This window comes from Xenopus laevis, chromosome 3S (assembly GCF_017654675.1).
Source record: "Xenopus laevis strain J_2021 chromosome 3S, Xenopus_laevis_v10.1, whole genome shotgun sequence".
In the NCBI taxonomy this organism is placed as follows: domain Eukaryota; kingdom Metazoa; phylum Chordata; class Amphibia; order Anura; family Pipidae; genus Xenopus; species Xenopus laevis.
The window spans coordinates 127,613,878-127,633,584 of NC_054376.1; the positions used below are offsets into that span (position 1 = coordinate 127,613,878).

The 19,707-nt window shown below is 41.1% G+C and overlaps 1 protein-coding gene across 1 annotated transcript; it reads left to right on the plus strand.

The window, feature by feature from the left end:
* The first annotated feature begins 318 nt into the window (after positions 1–318).
* On the plus strand, positions 319–19,462 carry vamp2.S (vesicle associated membrane protein 2 S homeolog). The gene is given in 5 exon segments (NM_001087474.1): positions 319–342; positions 16,693–16,807; positions 17,012–17,170; positions 19,002–19,053; positions 19,297–19,462. Coding segments are annotated over 5 exon segments (345 nt in total). The 5' UTR covers positions 319–340; the 3' UTR covers positions 19,314–19,462.
* Positions 19,463–19,707: the final 245 nt, after the last annotated feature.

Here is a 19,707-nt window from a genome sequence, read left to right on the forward strand (position 1 = left end):
GTTAGTGTAATATGTAACTATAGACATTTATTTTGAAGTCAGTCGCCTCCAGTAATCCTAATGATAAATAATGTATAAATACACAGAGAGAGAAATGATAGTTATATGAGGCAGACAAAGCCGTCACTGCTGCTGCTCCTGACCCCACCCCCTTCATCCATCCTGTGAGGCAGCAGCATCCTCCCTCCCCCTCCCCTCTCCCAATAATCCCGGCGCCCCTCCCCCTCTGCTGCTGCTGCTGAGCCCGGGTGGGAGTGACGTCAGTGGCAGCCATCTTGTGTCAGACTGGAGGAGAAGGAGTCGCTGCAGCACTAGAGCCTGAACAGCACCCAGCGAGATCATGTGAGTCTTCTCCCGAATCCCTGCACCTTACTGATGTACCTTTATATACATACATATCTACACACACATTCAGATAGACAGACATACATACACACATACACACATACACACACACACAGACACACACACACACACACAGAGCAGCATCCAGCGTCATGTCTCCACACACTGTACTGCGCCCACAGCATCTCATATTAGTGCTGGGCATTCCCTGAGCTGCCTGACACACATATCTGCCTCTAACGCTTTGTCACACACTCCCTGCACCCTCTCATCTCTGTCACACACTCCCTGCACCCTCTCATCTCTGTCACACACTCCCTGCACCCTCTCATCTCTGTCACACACTCCCTGCACCCTGTCATCTCTGTCACACACTCCCTGCACCCTGTCATCTCTGTCACACACTCCCTGCACCCTGTCATCTCTGTCACACACTCCCTGCACCCTCTCATCTCTGTCACACACTCCCTGCACCCTCTCATCTCTGTCACACACTCCCTGCACCCTCTCATCTCTGTCACACACTCCCTGCACCCTCTCATCTCTGTCACACACTCCCTGCACCCTCTCATCTCTGTCACACACTCCCTGCACCCTCTCATCTCTGTCACACACTCCCTGCACCCTCTCATCTCTGTCACACACTCCCTGCACCCTCTCATCTCTGTCACACACTCCCTGCACCCTCTCATCTCTGTCACACACTCCCTGCACCCTCTCATCTCTGTCACACACTCCCTGCACCCTCTCATCTCTGTCACACACTCCCTGCACCCTCTCATCTCTGTCACACACTCCCTGCACCCTCTCATCTCTGTCACACACTCCCTGCACCCTCTCATCTCTGTCACACACTCCCTGCACCCTCTCATCTCTGTCACACACTCCTGCACCCTCTCATCTCTGTCACACACTCCTGCACCCTCTCATCTCTGTCACACACTCCCTGCACCCTGTCATCTCTGTCACACACTCCCTGCACCCTGTCATCTCTGTCACACACTCCCTGCACCCTGTCATCTCTGTCACACACTCCCTGCACCCTCTCATCTCTGTCACACACTCCCTGCACCCTCTCATCTCTGTCACACACTCCCTGCACCCTCTCATCTCTGTCACACACTCCCTGCACCCTCTCATCTCTGTCACACACTCCCTGCACCCTCTCATCTCTGTCACACACTCCCTGCACCCTCTCATCTCTGTCACACACTCCCTGCACCCTCTCATCTCTGTCACACACTCCCTGCACCCTCTCATCTCTGTCACACACTCCCTGCACCCTCTCATCTCTGTCACACACTCCCTGCACCCTCTCATCTCTGTCACACACTCCCTGCACCCTCTCATCTCTGTCACACACTCCCTGCACCCTCTCATCTCTGTCACACACTCCCTGCACCCTCTCATCTCTGTCACACACTCCCTGCACCCTCTCATCTCTGTCACACACTCCCTGCACCCTCTCATCTCTGTCACACACTCCCTGCACCCTCTCATCTCTGTCACACACTCCCTGCACCCTCTCATCTCTGTCACACACTCCCTGCACCCTCTCATCTCTGCCACACACTCCCTGCACCCTCTCATCTCTGCCACACACTCCCTGCACCCTCTCATCTCTGTCACACACTCCCTGCACCCTCTCATCTCTGTCACACACTCCCTGCACCCTCTCATCTCTGCCACACACTCCCTGCACCCTCTCATCTCTGCCACACACTCCCTGCACCCTCTCATTTATGTCACATAATCCCCGAACCCTGTCACACACTCCCTGCATCCTCTCATCTCTGTAACACACACTGGATTTATTCTTCTGTTTTACACAAACACTGCTTCCAGCCATCTGTCACACACACACACAAACACACACACAAACTAATCTGTGCCACACTTACTGCAACCTGCCATTTTGGTCACTGCATCTCTCTCACAAACACACAGCCAGTTAGTCTGTCACACACACACTGCATCCAATAATCTGTTTTACACACACACACACTGTATCCCTTATACACACACTGTAGACAACTGGTTTTGTCTCTCTGAAATACACACACACTGTCACAAACAGGCAGTGTCACACATACACAACAATCTGCTTTTATAGCCAGTCACAATCTGTGTAACACACACACACAATCCAAGAACATCTCTCTCACACACACAAATGCTTTGGAAATGTTGTGTGACAGGGCCACAATGACACAGTTTATTAGATGCACTGTGATGGCTCTGTGTGTGTGACACTGCTTGTTGAATGCTGTGTGGGTGATGGAGGTTGTGGTGTATGTGTCACACTGCATTTAGCAGCACAGCCCCCACCCAGCAATTGGTGGTAAAACAATCAAACAGGCAATAATTGTAACACACACACACACACACACACACTCACCTAGCGCAGGGTCTGTCTCCCTCCTACTCCTACAATTTGGCCCACAAACAGTTGTATGTGTGTCTGCACCTAGCAGTGTATCCCGGCACTCATCTGTGTCACGCTCACTGCACTCATCAATGTCACCTATAGACACAATGCAGCAACCAATAAACACACACAGGCCCTGGCATTATACCGCACACGCATGTGTCACACAAACACGTTACATTTAGCAGTACGGCCTGCTACGTGAGTACTGGTAGCTACGTGTATCTCTGTAACACAAACACACACACAATGTACAGTTACCTACTTATATCACTCTGTAAAACACATACAATGTAATGTTAGCTACTTGCATCCCTCTGTAACACACACACACACAATGTAATGTTAGCTGTGTATTCCTATAACACACACACACGCACACACAATGTACCGTTAGCTATGGAAACAATGCAGCAAGCAATAAACACACTTACAGGCCCTGGCATTATACCACACATGCACATGTCAAACAAAAATTTTACATTTAGCAGTACGGCCTTTAAATCAAACACACAATGTATGTTTAGCTACTTATATCCCTCTGTAACACACATACGATGTAACGTTAGCTACTTGTATCCTTCTGTAATACACACACACAATGTACTTTTAGCTATGTATATGTACTGTTAACTACTTATATCCCTCTGTAACACACACACACAATGTAATGTCAACTACTTGTATCCCTCTGTAATACACACACACAAACACACAATGTACCATTAGCTACTTATATCCCACTGTAAAACATACACAGTGTAATGTTAACTACGTGTATCTTTTTTGTAATACACACACAATGTACCGTTCGCTACTTATATCCGTCTGTAACACACACACAATGTAATGTTAGCTATGTATCCCTCTGTAATACACACATACACACAATGTACTGTTAGCTACTTATATCCCTCTGTAACACACACACAATGTACTATTAGCTACTGACACAATGCAGCAAGCAATAAACACACACAGGCCCTGGCATTATACCACACATACCATGTGTCACACAAACACGCTGCATTTAACAGTACGGCCTGTAACACAAACACACAGTGTACGTTTAGCTACTATCCATCTGTAACACACATACACACACAATGTACTGTTAGCTACTTGTATCCCTCTGTAACACACATACAATGTAATGTAAGCTACTTGTATCCCTTTGTAACATACATACACACACACACAATGTACATTTAGCTACTTGTATCCCTCTGTAACACACATACAATGTACTGTAAGCTACTTGTATCCCTTTGTAACATACATACACACACACAATGTACATTTAACTACGTATATCCCTCTGTAACACACATACACAATGTACCATTAGCTACTTGTGTCCCTCTGTAACTCACACACTCACCCAATCAGCTGTTAGCCACTTGTATCCATTTCTAACGCACACACATAATCTTAGCATTATAGAAATATATGACACACAGAGACACACTAGGGGTAACAGTATACATGACACCACCCATTGCACCCACAGTGTGCACTGCACCCAAATTGTCTCATAAACTACAGTGGGTGGGTGGGGTTTGGTGGCATTTCTCTCTGTCAAACACACACACTGGGTACACTCACATTTGCACATTGCACAGCTATTTAGGTGTCACACAATAATACATGCGCACCCTAAGCTACTCATGGGTTCATATGCTCCTGTGCATTGGGTGGTGTAAGGGATCCAGAATCTTAGCAACCCCTAAAGTATTTATGATTATCCGTTATGTACATATATTTGTATGTGTGTATATGCTGAAAGTGCATGTGAGATTGTATCCTGCTGAGCCCCTTCAGTGTCACTTAACAAATGGGTTGGGGGGGAGATGTCATCGCTTTAAAGGAAAACTATACCCCCAAAATGAATATTTAAGCAACAGTTTATTTCAAATTAAGTGGCATATTAAACAATCTCATCAAAGTGGAATATATATTTAAGTAAATATTGCCCTTTTACACCTCTTGCCTTGAACCACCATTTCATGTTGGTCTGTGTGCTGCCTCAGAGATCACCTGACCAGAAATACTGCAGCTCTAACTGTAACAGGAAGAGATCAACTTTCCAGAAATATGGCAGATATAACTATAACAGGAAGAGATCACCTGAACATAAATACTGCAGCTCTAACTGTAACAGGAAGAGATCACCTGACCAGAAATACTACAGCTGTAACTGTAACAGGAAGAGATCACCTGACCAGAAATACTGCAGCTCTAACTGTAACAAGAAGAGATCACCTGACCAGAAATACTGCAGCTCTGACTGTAACAGGAAGAGATCACCTGACCAGAAATACTGCAGCTCTAACTGTAACAGGAAGAGATCACCTGACCAGAAATACTGCAGCTCTAAATGTAACAGGAAGAGATCACCTGACCAGAAATACTGCAGCTCTGACTGTAACAGGAAGAGATCACCTGACCAGAAATACTGCAGCTCTAACTGTAACAGGAAGAGATCACCTGTCCAGAAATATGGCAGATATAACTATAACAGGAAGAGATCACCTGAACATAAATACTGCAGCTGTAACTGTAACAGGAAGAGATCACCTGACCAGAAATACTACAGCTGTAACTGTAACAGGAAGAGATCACCTGACCAGAAATACTGCAGCTCTAACTGTAACAAGAAGAGATCACCTGACCAGAAATACTGCAGCTCTGACTGTAACAGGAAGAGATCACCTGACCAGAAATACTGCAGCTCTGACTGTAACAGGAAGAGATCACCTTACCTGAAATACTGCAGGTCTAACTGTAACAGGAAGAGATCACTGACCAGAAATACTGCAGCTCTAACTGTACCAACAAGAGATCCCCTGACCAGAAATACTGCAGCTCTAACTGTAACAGGAAGAGATCACCTGTCCAGAAATACTGCAGCTCTAACTGTAACAGGAAAAGATCACTGACCAGAAATACTGCAGCTCTAACTGTAAGAGGAAGAGATCACCTGACCAGAAATACTGCAGCTCTAACTGTAAGAGGAAGAGATCCCCTGACCAGAAATACTGCAGCTCTAACTGTAACAGGAAGAGATCACCTGACCAGAAATACTGCAACTCTAACTGTAACAGGAAGAGATCACCTGACCAGAAATACTGCAACTCTAACTGTAACAGGAAGAGATCCCCTGACCAGAAATACTGAAGCTCTAACTGTAACAGGAAGAGATCACTGACCAGAAATACTGCAGCTCTAACTGTAACAGGAAGAGATCACTGACCAGAAATACTGCAGCTCTAACTATAACGGGAAGAGATCACTTGACCCGAAATACTGCAGCTCTAACTGTAACAGTAAGAGATCACCTGACTAGAAATACTGCAGCTCTAACTGTAACAGGAAGAGATCACCTGTCCAGAAATACTGCAGCTCTAACTGTAACAGGAAGAGATCACCTGACCAGAAATACTGCAGCTCTAACTGTAACAGGAAGAGATCACCTGACCAGAAATACTGCAGCTCTAACTGTAACAGGAAGAGATCACCTGACCATAAATACTGCAGCTCTAACTGTAACAGGAAGAGATCACCTGACCATAAATACTGCAGCTCTAACTGTAACAGGAAGAGATCACCTGACCATAAATACTGCAGCTCTAACTGTAACTGGAAGAGATCACTGAGCAGAAATACTGCAGCTCTAACTGTAAGAGGAAGAGATCCCCTGAACAGAAATACTGCAGCTCTAACTGTAACAGGAAGAGATCACCTGACCAGAAATACTGCAACTCTAACTGTAACAGGAAGAGATCCCCTGACCAGAAATACTGCAACTCTAACTGTAACAGGAAGAGATCCCCTGACCAGAAATACTGCAACTCCTGTAACAGGAAGAGATCACCTGACCAGAAATACTGCAGCTCTAACTGTAACAGGAAGAGATCACTGACCAGAAATACTGCAGCTCTAACTGTAACAGGAAGAGATCACTGACCAGAAATACTGCAGCTCTAACTGTAAGAGGAAGAGATCACCTGAGCAGAAATACTGCAGCTCTAACTGTAAGAGGAAGAGATCACCTGACCAGAAATACTGCAGCTCTAACTGTAACAGGAAGAGATCACCTGACCAGAAATACTGCAACTCTAACTGTAACAGGAAGAGATCCCCTGACCAGAAATACTGCAACTCTAACTGTAACAGGAAGAGATCCCCTGACCAGAAATACTGCAACTCTAACTGTAACAGGAAGAGATCACCTGACCAGAAATACTGCAGCTCTAACTGTAACAGGAAGAGATCACTGACCAGAAATACTGCAGCTCTAACTGTAAGAGGAAGAGATCACCTGACCAGAAATACTGCAGCTCTAACTGTAACAGGAAGAGATCACTGACCAGAAATACTGCAGCTCTAACTGTAAGAGGAAGAGATCACCTGACCAAAAATACTGCAACTCTAACTGTAACAGGAAGAGATCACCTGACCAGAAATACTGCAGCTCTAACTGTAGCAGGAAGAGATCACCTGACCAGAAATTCTGCAACTCTAACTGTAACAGGAAGAAGTGTGGAAGCAAAAGACAGAACTATGTCTGTTAATTGGCTCATGTGACCTAACAAGTATAGTTTTTGTGTGCACCATAATTCATACAATCCCAGGTTTTTTTTAAAATGGTAGTTTTCTATTTATGATTACCCAATGGCACTTACTACTTAAAAAGTACATTATTATGAAAATGGTTTATTTACATGAAGCAGGGTTTTACATATGAGCTGTTGTATGCAATATCTTTTTATAGAGACCTACATTGTATGAGCGCTATAGTTTTCCTTTAAACAGGGTGCTTATGGTTGCCTAATGTAGGCACCTTATAAACAGTTTAGCCAGTGGAGCTGCAGCTCCTTAATACATATAGGCCCTGTATTCCTATGACTTTTCCACAGTTCTGATGGGGGGGGGGGGTACGTGACCGTATCTACCTACAGTGGGGGTATTCATTAAAGGGGAACTCAAGTGTAAAATAGAATAATGCTAGAAATGCTGTATTTTGTATATTAAATATAAACATGAACTTACTGAACCAGATGCCTAATTAAACAAATGATTTATGCTTTCAAAGTTGGCTGGGGGGGAGGGCAATCATCTTGTAACTTTGTTAAACATCTTTGCAAGACCAAGACCATGCACATGCTCAGTGTGGTCTGGGCTTCAGTTGGGATGTTAAGCTTGGGGATCGTCATAAATGTGAACAGCACTAGTCAAAAAATATCAACGACAGAAGCAGATAGAGCAAGACTGATTAATAATCAGAATATACAGACTGCACTGGGTCTGCGGGTACAAATCTCTACACAGTCGCCGGCTGCTCTACAGTGAAACAAACAAAGCTGCTCTGGGAAGTAAGGTGGGGGGGCTCCCCCTCTGTAATTTGAAAGTATGACCCTTTCCCTGCAGAGCAGTTTGGGATCTTTTAAAGTTTCCTATCCTCAGTAGTTAGAGCAAGTAAATAAAAGGGGAATTTCACTGCATACAGTCAGGTTTCTTATTAAAACGGTAAACATTTTTTAATTAAAGTATATTGGAGATAGATTTCTTTTTCATTTAAGAAAGTCAAATTTCTGCTGAGGAAAGATCTGAGAGGTTTCTTATTTTATTCTTAAGCAGAAGAACATCAGCCTCTTTCTTTCTCCTGACAACTTCCTTGACTACTTGGTGGTCAGACTGGTGGGAAACTGACCAGCAGGTGGCGCTGTTGTAACACAATTCATTCATATTAACAGCACATGTATCCCTTAATATCTTGGGATTAAAAGAAAATAAATAATGAATGTAAATTACAAAAGTGCTTAGAATAGTCCCCTCATCAATTTTACATTCACTTATTTTAGGTTTACTTATACTTCAGTGGAACTCAGGGATTCTACAATTTTATGTTACATTTTTTATTTTGTAACAGAATTCATCCAAAGAGTAGGGATTGAATCTATCAGTAGGTGGAGTTGGGTAAATGCCAGCATTTACCCTTAAATCACCCCCATTAAGTCACTGGTCCACATACTTGCCATTCAGATTAACCAATTACACACCACTATAGTAATGAATATAGGTATTACTGTACATAGAAGGTGTGACTGTTCATCATGGCACCATCTCTTTAGGGTCGGCCCATCTAGTCTTTGTGTTCAATTCTTAGCTTTTCAGATTGTTCACCATAAACAAATACTTTTTTCAATTACTCTCCATCTTATATTCTTTTTTTTTACTGGTTTCCCAAAATTGAAGTTTTAAGTTTAATGTTCGTTTCTCTGGGGTTTCAGTCCAGCAGCTCAGTGATCCAGGAGTAGATTCTGAACTGTTACAATCTGATTTATTTAGTTGATACATTTCTCAGTAGTATCTGTGAAATGTTAGCAACTATTGTATTCATTTTAACAGCTGTCTTTAAAGGATAAGTGAATGTAAAATTGATGAGGGGGCTATTCTAAGTAATTTTGTAATTTAGATTAATTATTTATTTTGTTTTTATTCCAAGATATTAAGGGATACATGTACTGTTAATATGAATGAATTTTGTTACAACAGTGCCACCTGCTGGTTAGTTTCCCACCAATCTGACCACCAAGTAGTCAATGAAGTTGTCAAAAGAAAGAAAGAGGCTGATGTTCTTCTGCTTAGGAAAGATGTGAGAAAGGTTTCTACTTTTTTAAAGGTTTACTTATGCTTTAAAGGGATTGTTCACCTTTGAGTTGACTTTTAGTATGACGTAGAGAGTTCTATTCTAAGACATTTAGCTTTTTACTCAGCAGTTCTCCAGTAAGTTGCTTAGAATTTTCCATTCTATAACATACTAAAAGTCACATGACTTGGGGCAGCTGGGAAATTGACAATATGTCTAGCCCCATGTCAGATTTGAAAATTGAATATAAAAAAATCTGTTTGCTCTGGATTTCAGAGCAGAATTCTGCTTCAGCAGCACTATTAACTGATTCATTTTGTTTTCCCATGACAGTATCACTTTAAAGATAAACCACCACTTTAATGAACCTCAGGGATTCTGCTCAGCAGTGACAAAGATAACAAATGTATCAACTAATTGTATCAATTTAGAACAGTTAAAGGGTCGGCGACCCCCTCCCTAAGCTGCTTCAGAAGACGAAAAATGAAACTTTACACTTCAATATTAAAAGATTAGTTACAAATGGAATATAGAAAGTAATTGGGAAAAAGGCTTTATTTCTGGTGAACTGTCTGAAAACAACTGAACTGGAAAAAGTGTTTGAAGGGGGAACAATCCCTTAAAACAATAAGTAAACCTTTAAAATAAGTGAGTGTAAAATTGGTGAGGGGGCTATTCTAAGCACTTTTGTCGATTACACTCATTATTCTATTTCATTTGATTCCAGTATATTAAAGGGGACCTGTCACCTAGACATTAAAAGCTGTATAATCAATCTGCTTAGGAAAACAATTAGAAACCTTTCTCACATCTTTCCTAAGCAGAAGAACATGAGCCTATTCCTTTCTCCTGACAACTTCCTTGACTACTTGCTGGTCAGACTGGTGGGAAACTGACCAGAAGGTGGTGCTGTTGTAACAAAATTCATTCATATTAACAGCACATGTATCCCTTAATATCTTGGAATCAAAACAAAATAAATGATGAATGTATATGACAAAAGTAGGGATGCACCGAATCCAGGATTCGGTTCGGGATTCGGCCTTTTTCAGCAGGATTCGGATTCGGCCGAATCCTTCTGCCCGGCCGAACCGAATCCTAATTTGCATATGTAAATTAGGGGCGGGGAGGGAAATCACGTGATTTTTTGTCACAAAACAAGGAAGTAAAAAATGTTTTCCCCTTCCCATCCCTAATTTGCATATGCAAATAGGGTTCGGATTCGGTTCGGTATTCGGCCGAATCTTTTGCAAAGGATTCGGGGGTTCGGCCGAATCCAAAAAAGTGGATTCGGTGCATCCCTAGACAAAAGTGCTTATAATAGCCCCCTCATCAATTTTACATTCACTTATTTTAAAGGTTTACTTATCCTTTAATGGAACTCAGGGATTCTGCTCAGCAGGGACAAAGATATCAAATGTATCTGTTTAGAACAGTTAAAGAGTCAGCGACCCCCCCCCCCGAGCTGCTTTAGAAGGTGAAAAGTAAAACTTTACACTTTAATATTATTATAACAGTTACAAATAGAAAAGCTTGAATTGCTGCCCCCATTGCTACACAGCAGCTTACTTATATAAACTATAGTAGTACTTATCTGTTATCTACTGTGTATCCTGTGCTTGAATGGCTGCCCCCATGGCTACACAGCAGCTTGTTTATATAAACTATAGTAGTACTTATCTGTTATCTACTGTGTATCCTGTGCTTGAATGGCTGCCCCCATGGCTACACAGCAGCTTGTTTATATAAACTATAGTAGTACTTATCTGTTATCTACTGTGTATCCTGTGCTTGAATGGCTGCCCCCATGGCTACACAGCAGCTTGTTTATATAAACTATAGTAGTACTTATCTGTTATCTACTGTGTATCCTGTGCTTGAATTGCTGCCCCCATGGCTACACAGCTTTTTTATATAAACTATAGTAGTACTTATCTGTTATCTACTGCGTATCCTGTGCTTGAATGGCTGCCCCCATGTCTACACAGCAGCTTGTTTATATAAACTATAGTAGTACTTATTTGTTATCTACTGTGTATCCTGTGCTTGAATGGGTCCCCCCATGGCTACACAGCAGCTTTTTTATATAAACTATAGTAGTACTTATCTGTTATCTAATGTGTATCCTGTGCTTGAATGGCTGCCCCCATGGCTACACAGCAGCTTGTTTATATAAACTATAGTAGTACTTATCTGTTATCTACTGTGTATCCTGTGCTTGAATGGCTGCCCCCATGGCTACACAGCAGCTTGTTTATATAAACTATAGTAGTACTTATCTGTTATCTACTGTGTATCCTGTGCTTGAATGGGTCCCCCCATGGCTACACAACAGCTTGTTTATATAAACTATAGTAGTACTTATCTGTTATCTACTGTGTATCCTGTGCTTGAATGGGTCCCCCCATGGCTACACAACAGCTTGTTTATATAAACTATAGTAGTACTTATCTGTTATCTACTGTGTATCCTGTGCTTGAATGGGTCCCCCCATGGCTACACAACAGCTTGTTTATATAAACTATAGTAGAGTTTCTGAAGCAAACACCTGAGTTTTACCAGTGCAGGGCAACACTGCGTTATACTTTTATTACTTTAAAACACTTTCATTTTTTGGTGTTACTGTTCCTTTAAAGCAATTGCCATGTTGTTATCTATGCAGTCGAGCTGTGTTTTGTGTGGATGAATTGTTGCCACTGTGGAAGTGGCCGACATTTCTCTGCAGATTTACAGGGTAGGAATGTGCTGACGTGAAGTCGTGCCCTGCAGCCTCTAGAAATCGTGAGCTTTGCATAAAAGTCAATTACTGTCCCCCCCACATCAGGTTAAATATAGCGTTTAATGAAATACACGGCCACCTATCATACAGTGATATCATAATTACCCACAAAGCCTGCAATTTAATATGTAGCACACGCTTTTGTTCTTATTGCTAAATAATGGGCTTATTCACTTGCATTGCACACACCTGCCTATTGGCTACTTGTGTCTACTTGTACAGGGTATAAATGTCCACTTACTACATAGAATAATGATATTCGCAAGCATTATTGGGTGGGTTCACCTCCGAGTTAACTTTTAGTATGTTATAGAATGGCCAATTCTAAGCAACTTTTCAGTTGGTCTTCATTATTTATTTTTTCATAGCTTTTAAATGATTTGCCTTTGTTGTCATACTCTTTCCAGCTAAAAAACCTCATCTAAAAAACAAATGCTCTGTAAGGCTACAAATGTATTGTTATTGTTACTTTTTATTCCTCATCTTTATATTCAGTCCCTCTCCTATTCATATTCCAGTCTCTTATTCAGATTGAGGCATGGTTGCTAGGGGAATTTGGACCTGCCTTACAGAACATTTGTTTTTTAGAAGGGGTCAGCGACGCCTGAAACCAACTAGTTGTTGAAGGTGAACAACCCCTTTATTGGCTGGCGGGATATTTAAAGGGATACTGTCATGGGAAAAAATTTTTTTTTCAAAATGAATCAGTTAATAGTGCTGCTCCAGCAGAATTCTGCACTGAAATCCATTTCTCAAAAGAGCAAACAGATTTTTTTATATTCAATTTTGAAATCTGACATGGGGCTAGACATTTTGTCAATTTCCCAGCTGCCTCAAGTCATGTGACTTGTGCTCTGATAAACTTCAATCACTCTTTACTGCTGTACTGCAAGTTGCCCTTCCCCCCCCCAGCAGCCAAACAAAAGAACAATGGGAAGGTAACCAGATAACAGCTCCCTAACACAAGATAACAGCTGCCTGGTAGATCTAAGAACAACACTCAATAGTAAAATCCCATGTCTCACTGAGACACATTCAGTTACATTGAGAAGGAAAAACAGCAGCCTGCCAGAAAGCATTTCTCTCCTAAAGTGCAGGCACAAGTCACATGACCGGGGGCAGCTGGGAAATTGACAAAATGTCTAGCTCCATGTCAGATTTCAAAATTGAATATAAAAAAATCTGTTTGCTCTTTTGAGAAATGGATTTCAGTGCAGAATTCTGCTGGAGCAGCACTATTAACTGATGCGTTTTGAAAAAAAAAAACATGCTTTCCGATAACAGGATCCCATTACGGTTGAAGGGCAGAAAGTGAAAGGCCATTTAAAGTGGTGTCGTACCCAAAACATCCTTTCATGCCTCTGTGTTCAGACTTTGGACTCCCTTACACAATGATTATTGGACCAAAGAACTTTTCTCAACCAGGTTATTGCTTTACCTTGTGTCTGTCTCAGGGCCTGTGTTACCCACGAGGCTAATGTAAAGGTGGCCATACACGGGCAGATTAAAGCTGTCGATGTCAGTCCATTAGACCAATTAAGAATCTTATCTGTCAGTGTGTGGGGGCGTCTGGCGGGTCTCCCTGATTGATATCTGGTCAAACATCGGCCTGATATCGATTGGGCAGGTTTGATTTTTCCAGTGATTGAAGATCACATCGGATAGTTGATGCAGTCCTACGAACCATCAGTGCCGTTTCCTATAATTCGATGGTTAGGCCCTAGGGCTGAGCATTCCGATTAACCCGATATCGTCCTGCCGTTGTTCGCCAAACAAGTGGATGTTATAGTGTATGGCCACCTTTACAATTCATTAAAGTAATAAGTGCCCTGCAGAAATGTAATTCTAAACAACTTCCCAATTTACTCTGATGATTTTCAGCATATACAATATAATGTTCCTAGTCATATTCTTCTTTAGTTTTCCAAACTCTTTTTCTTTGGAAAATGTCCCTTTAAAGGATAAGTAAACCTTTAAAATATATGTAAAACTGACGAGGGTGCTATTCTAAGTACTGTTGTAATTTACAATAATGATTTATTTTCTTTTGATCCCAAGATATTAAGGGATACACTTACTGTTAATATGAATGTATTTTGTACAAAAAAGAGAGGCTGCTCTGATGTTCTTCTGCTTAGGAAAGATGTGAGAAAGGTTTCTAATTTTATTCCTAAGCAGAAGAACATCAGCCTCTTTCTTTCTCCTGACAACTTCCTTGACTACTTGGTGGTCAGACTGGTGGGAAACTGACCAGCAGGTGGCGCTGTTGTAACAAAATTCATTCATATTAACAGTACATGTATCACTTAATATCTTGGAATCAAAAGAAAATAAATAATTAATGTAAATTACAAAGTGCTTAGAATTTCTCAATCACATTAATTTTAAAAGTTAACTGATCTTTTAAATATCCATCCTCCCTCGCCAGCATTTCTACCAGTTTCCGTGTTATTACAGAGGGCCTTGTCATGCCTATTTGTTTCCCAGACTGATGAAATGCTGCTACTTGGCACATTAAAAATAACAAGTATCTGCTTTATTCTATTTGTGCTCTCACTTTTGAGTGTCGCTGACATATGCGCTTGTTGTTATCTGTCCCTGTATAATTTTAGTCTTTGGATTAGGCTCCTGAAATAGATGTGTGTGTGTATTTATTAAGTGTATTTATTTATTAAGGGTTATATACAGAATTGCTATATATATATATATATATATATATATATATATATATATATATATATATATATATATATAGATAGATAGATAGATAGATATACACATGTAATCCTGGCATTTTAGCTATTTGTATCATGTTGGCCCTCATGTCTTTAAAGGGATACTGACATGATTTTTATGGTGTAGTTTTTATTTCTAAATGACACTGTTTACATTGCAAATAATTCACCCTACAATATAAACAATATAAAATGTCATTCCTGAACCAACAAGTGTATTTAGTTGTAATATTGGTGTGTAGGTGCATCTCAGGTCATTTTGCCTGGTCATGTTGTTAGGATATGCACAGTGGTTTATTTTGTCTGCCTGTATGTGTGATATAAATGCTTTTCCTCTCTCTCTATTGCTGGCCAGCAAATCTCTTTTTCTTCCCATTTTTCTTGCTATGCAGACAAAGTAATAAACTATGCTCTCCACATTTTACCCAGCATTACAAGAATTAAAAATATTACTTACCAGGTGTGTCTGTTCCCATTTGGTATAATGGGAGCAAAACCTAAGCACTGGGTGTTTGCAGGATGCAAGCACAGAGCTTAATTACCAATTGGTAAAAGCTGCAGCAGGTCACATGTAAGCAAAATGTGTTTTTCTTATATGCTGATAATGGGGTTTTGCCTGTGTTTGTTTTGTGAATAATAAGATTGTAAGCTCCTATTATGGGGAGATAGGAAGCAAAATGTATATGAAGGTATTATTTTGTTAATAATTTCAACTTTGTTGTAGCTGAATGTGTCTTTAAGAGCATGGGCTGCTGGGAAAGGCAGACTTACCTACTTAAAGAACATACAAAATGCTGTTTAGTAGAACTCCTGATCTCAGAGCAAGCAGTCTGAGTGCAGAGGGTAGCTGCCTGGAAAGGGGTAGTTGCAAAGTACCCTGTTTATTTTTGTTATATGGAGTTATCACAGTGCTTTCTGTGAAAAAATACTTTTCTTCTGTTTTTTTTTTGTATAATTTTCCTCTGGAAATAAAAGAACTTTCCAACAACTGCTGACTCCTGATACTTGATGAATGCAGGAAGAACTTACATTCCAACACATGTGCTTTCAGAAAGAGCCAGCACTTTAGGATGGAAATGTAACTGAATGTGTCTCAGTGGGACATGGGTTTTTACTATTGAGTGTTGTTCTTAGATCTACCAGGCAGCTGTTATCTTGTGTTAGGGAGCTGCTATCTGGTTACCTTCCCATTGTTCTGTTGTTAGGCTGCTGGGGGGGGGGGGAGTTATATCACTCCAACTTGCAGTACAGCAGTAAAGAGTGACTGAAGTTTATCAGAGCACAAGTCACATGACTGGGGGCAGCTGTGAAACTGACAATATGTCTAGCCCCATGTCAGATTTCAAAATGAAATATAAAAAAAACAGTTAGCTCTTTTGAGAAATGGATTTCAGTGCAGAATTCTGCTGGAGCAGCACTATTAACTGATGTGTTTTGAAAAAACGCATCGTGACAGTATCCCTTTAATAATTGCCTTCCTCCCTTCAGGGGAAATGCTCTTCAGTTAGTGTCACTTCGCCTTTTTCTGCATTCATTTTAAATCGATGCTATGCTTTCAGAAGGCAGGCTCTAAATCTAGCATTTGGGGTGGGGCGCACATGCCCCCTTCTTTAGATTTGCGTCCTGTGTCAGTTTTTCTGGATTTCATTTGAATATGAGCCAAGCAACTGTCACCTGATAAAAGCTCTATGACATCTTTGTAGCCTTCTTTGCTGCTCAAGTGCTGATCTGTTCTCCTTGCCTCTCACTGTAGGTCTGCCCCAGCTGCCGGCCCCCCTGCTGCCGCCCCAGGTGATGGAGCTCCCCAAGGCCCCCCAAATCTCACCAGCAACAGGAGGCTCCAGCAGACACAGGCACAGGTGGATGAGGTGAGTGGGCATCTTAATTTAGGTGGCACAAGAACACGCAGATGGGTGGTGCAAAGTGCAACATATTTCACTGGTATCCTTGTAAATAGAATTGAATCCCACACAGTCAAGCTGTCCTGTGCCTGTATAGTTTATATTGTCATTATTCAGACCTACGTGACTTTCATTTTATATCTTTTCTGATGTCTCCACGTCGCCCTGCAGGTAGTGGATATTATGCGTGTGAATGTAGACAAGGTTCTGGAGAGAGATACCAAGCTATCTGAGTTGGATGACCGCGCAGATGCCCTGCAGGCTGGAGCTTCGCAATTTGAGACTAGTGCGGCCAAGCTTAAACGCAAATACTGGTGGAAGAATATGAAGGTGAGTCAAAAATAGAGAGAGAAGGCGCACACCCTTTTAAATTAAATTACAGGGTGCTAATCCATAGGTGACTCCCCATGAGGGTCTCCATATAATATATAACTGCTGCAAAGAATGGATAGCACACCTGATTTGAAAAAGCCAAAATTAATTTATTACAAAAAAGAAAAAATATGTAACAGAAAAAAATACACAAAACAAAATCATAATGAGCCCAACGCGTTTCGACCTTAAGGGTCTTCATCAGGGGCACAAAAATAAACAGAAAATCAAAAAGCAAAAAAATTTTTTTTTGATTTTCTGTTTATTTTTGTGCCCCTGATGAAGACCCTTAAGGTCGAAATGCGTTGGGCTCATTTTGATTTTGTTTGTCTATTTTTTTCTGTTAGGAATTTTTCTTTTTTGTAATAAATTAATTTTGGCTTTTTCAAATCAGGTGTGCTATCCATTCTATGAAGGTGAGTCAGCTGGGGCACATTTCTCCCTCCCTTTGACATTTTCCTCTTCTTATTCCTTATCATTTTAAATTGAAAAAATTGACAAGCCCTAAATATGAAGCCCAAGTAGAATCCTTACTATCCAAGCACCCTATGATCTACATGAAGAGGCCCATTTATCAAAGGTTGAATTTCGAATTCATGTGAATTGGAACCTGAAAGTTTGAATCGTATTTGATTCATACATATCGAGTTTATTCTCCAAACAGCTCAACGGACCTCTGCCACATGAACTCGGCAACTTTTAGGTGGCGAATATTCTAATTAGGATTGTTTCCATGGTTGAGGTGTGATAAATCTCACATTCAAATTGGGGGATTAAAATTTGAATGTGTGAATTTTTAAACTCGACAATTCTAATTTTAATTTAGTGTTAGACCCTCAATAAATCTTCCCCTAAGAGGCCCATTTATCAGAGGTCGAATTCATGTGAATTTTTTAAAATTTGAATATGCTCGCAATTCGACTGGGAGGTTATTTAAGTAAAAATATGAATGTCTAATATTCGATCGAATGGTTCTGAGCCGAAAATTTGAATCGTATTAGATTCGTACGAATTTAGTTTTTCTCTTAAGAAAAAAACTAGAATCTCAGGAAGGCTATTAACATCTCCAAATGGCTCAACTGACCTCTGCCATTGTCTTGTACATGAATTTGGCAGGTTTTAATTGGCGAATATTCGAATTAGGACTGTTTCCATGGTCGAGGTGTAATAAATCTCACATTAGATGTTACATTCGAATAGGTGGATTAAAATTTGAATTTGTGATTTTTTTAAACTCAAATTCAAACTCCAATTTACTATTTGACCGTCAATTAATCTGCCCCTAAGAGGCCCATTTATCAAGAGTCGAATTCATGTGAATTTGACTGGGAGCTTATTTAAGTAAAAATTTGAATGTCAGGAGAAAGAAAGAGGCTGCTCTGATGTTCTTCTGCTTTGGAATAAAATTAGAAAACTTTCTCACATCTTTCCTAAGCAGAAGAACATCAGAGCAGCCTCTTTCTTTCTCCTGACAACTTCCTTGACTACTTGGTGGTCAGACTGGTGGGAAACTGACCAGCAGGTGGTGCTGTTGTAACAAAATTCATTCATATTAACAGTACACGTATCCCATAATATCTTGGAATCAAAAGGAAATAAACCATGAATGTAAATGACAAAAGTGCTTAGAATAGCCCCCTCATCAGTTTTACATTCACTTATTTTAAAGGTTTATTTATCCTTTAAATCAGCCTGAAAATCTGATGTGTAATCCCTTTAAATAAAAAGTAGTACTTGCACATGTGAAACCCCCTGCACACTTACACTCTCTCTCTCCTTTTCCCTGCAGATGATGATAATTATGGGTGTGATGTGTGCTATCATCCTCATCATAATAGTTGGTAAGTGATCGATTACAATAGGTGTAGCTGTTGTGTGTGTATGTGTAGGTTTGCTGTTGCACATGTGACTGCCTATACTAACCTCTTCTTTTTCTCTTTTGCCTTTTTTCTATCCACTCTTTTTTTTTTTCTCCCCCATCCCTTATGCTTTTCTTCCCCCTGCCCCCATTTAACCTGCTCCTTTTGACCACTCATTATGTTGCCCCTTCCCTATTTTTTCCTTTTTGTTTTTCTCTCCTTCAGTTTACTTCAGCACCTAAGGACAGCGTACTCTTCCTGTCTCTCTGTCTCTATCTCTTACCCTCCCTCTCGCCGGATCTCTCATCTACACCCCCAGCTGGGACCAGACAAACTTCAACATATCTTCTTTCCTGCCTGTCCCCTCTCCCTATAAAAAGGGAATTGGGGGACCTTGTATTGTGCAGATGCTCTCCCCTCCCCCTCCTGCTTCCCTCTGTAAATACCACTGACCGGATACCCCTAACTTATACACACACACACATGTATCTATATATTTAATTTGTCTGTGCGCAGGTTTTTATGTTCCTTGTTTACCTGTAAAGCTGTGTGTCTGTGATGTTCTAACCCGCTGGGGGGGAGGGTTACCCCAGAACTGGTCTCCGTCCACCCCCTAATGAAATGCATTAATAATCT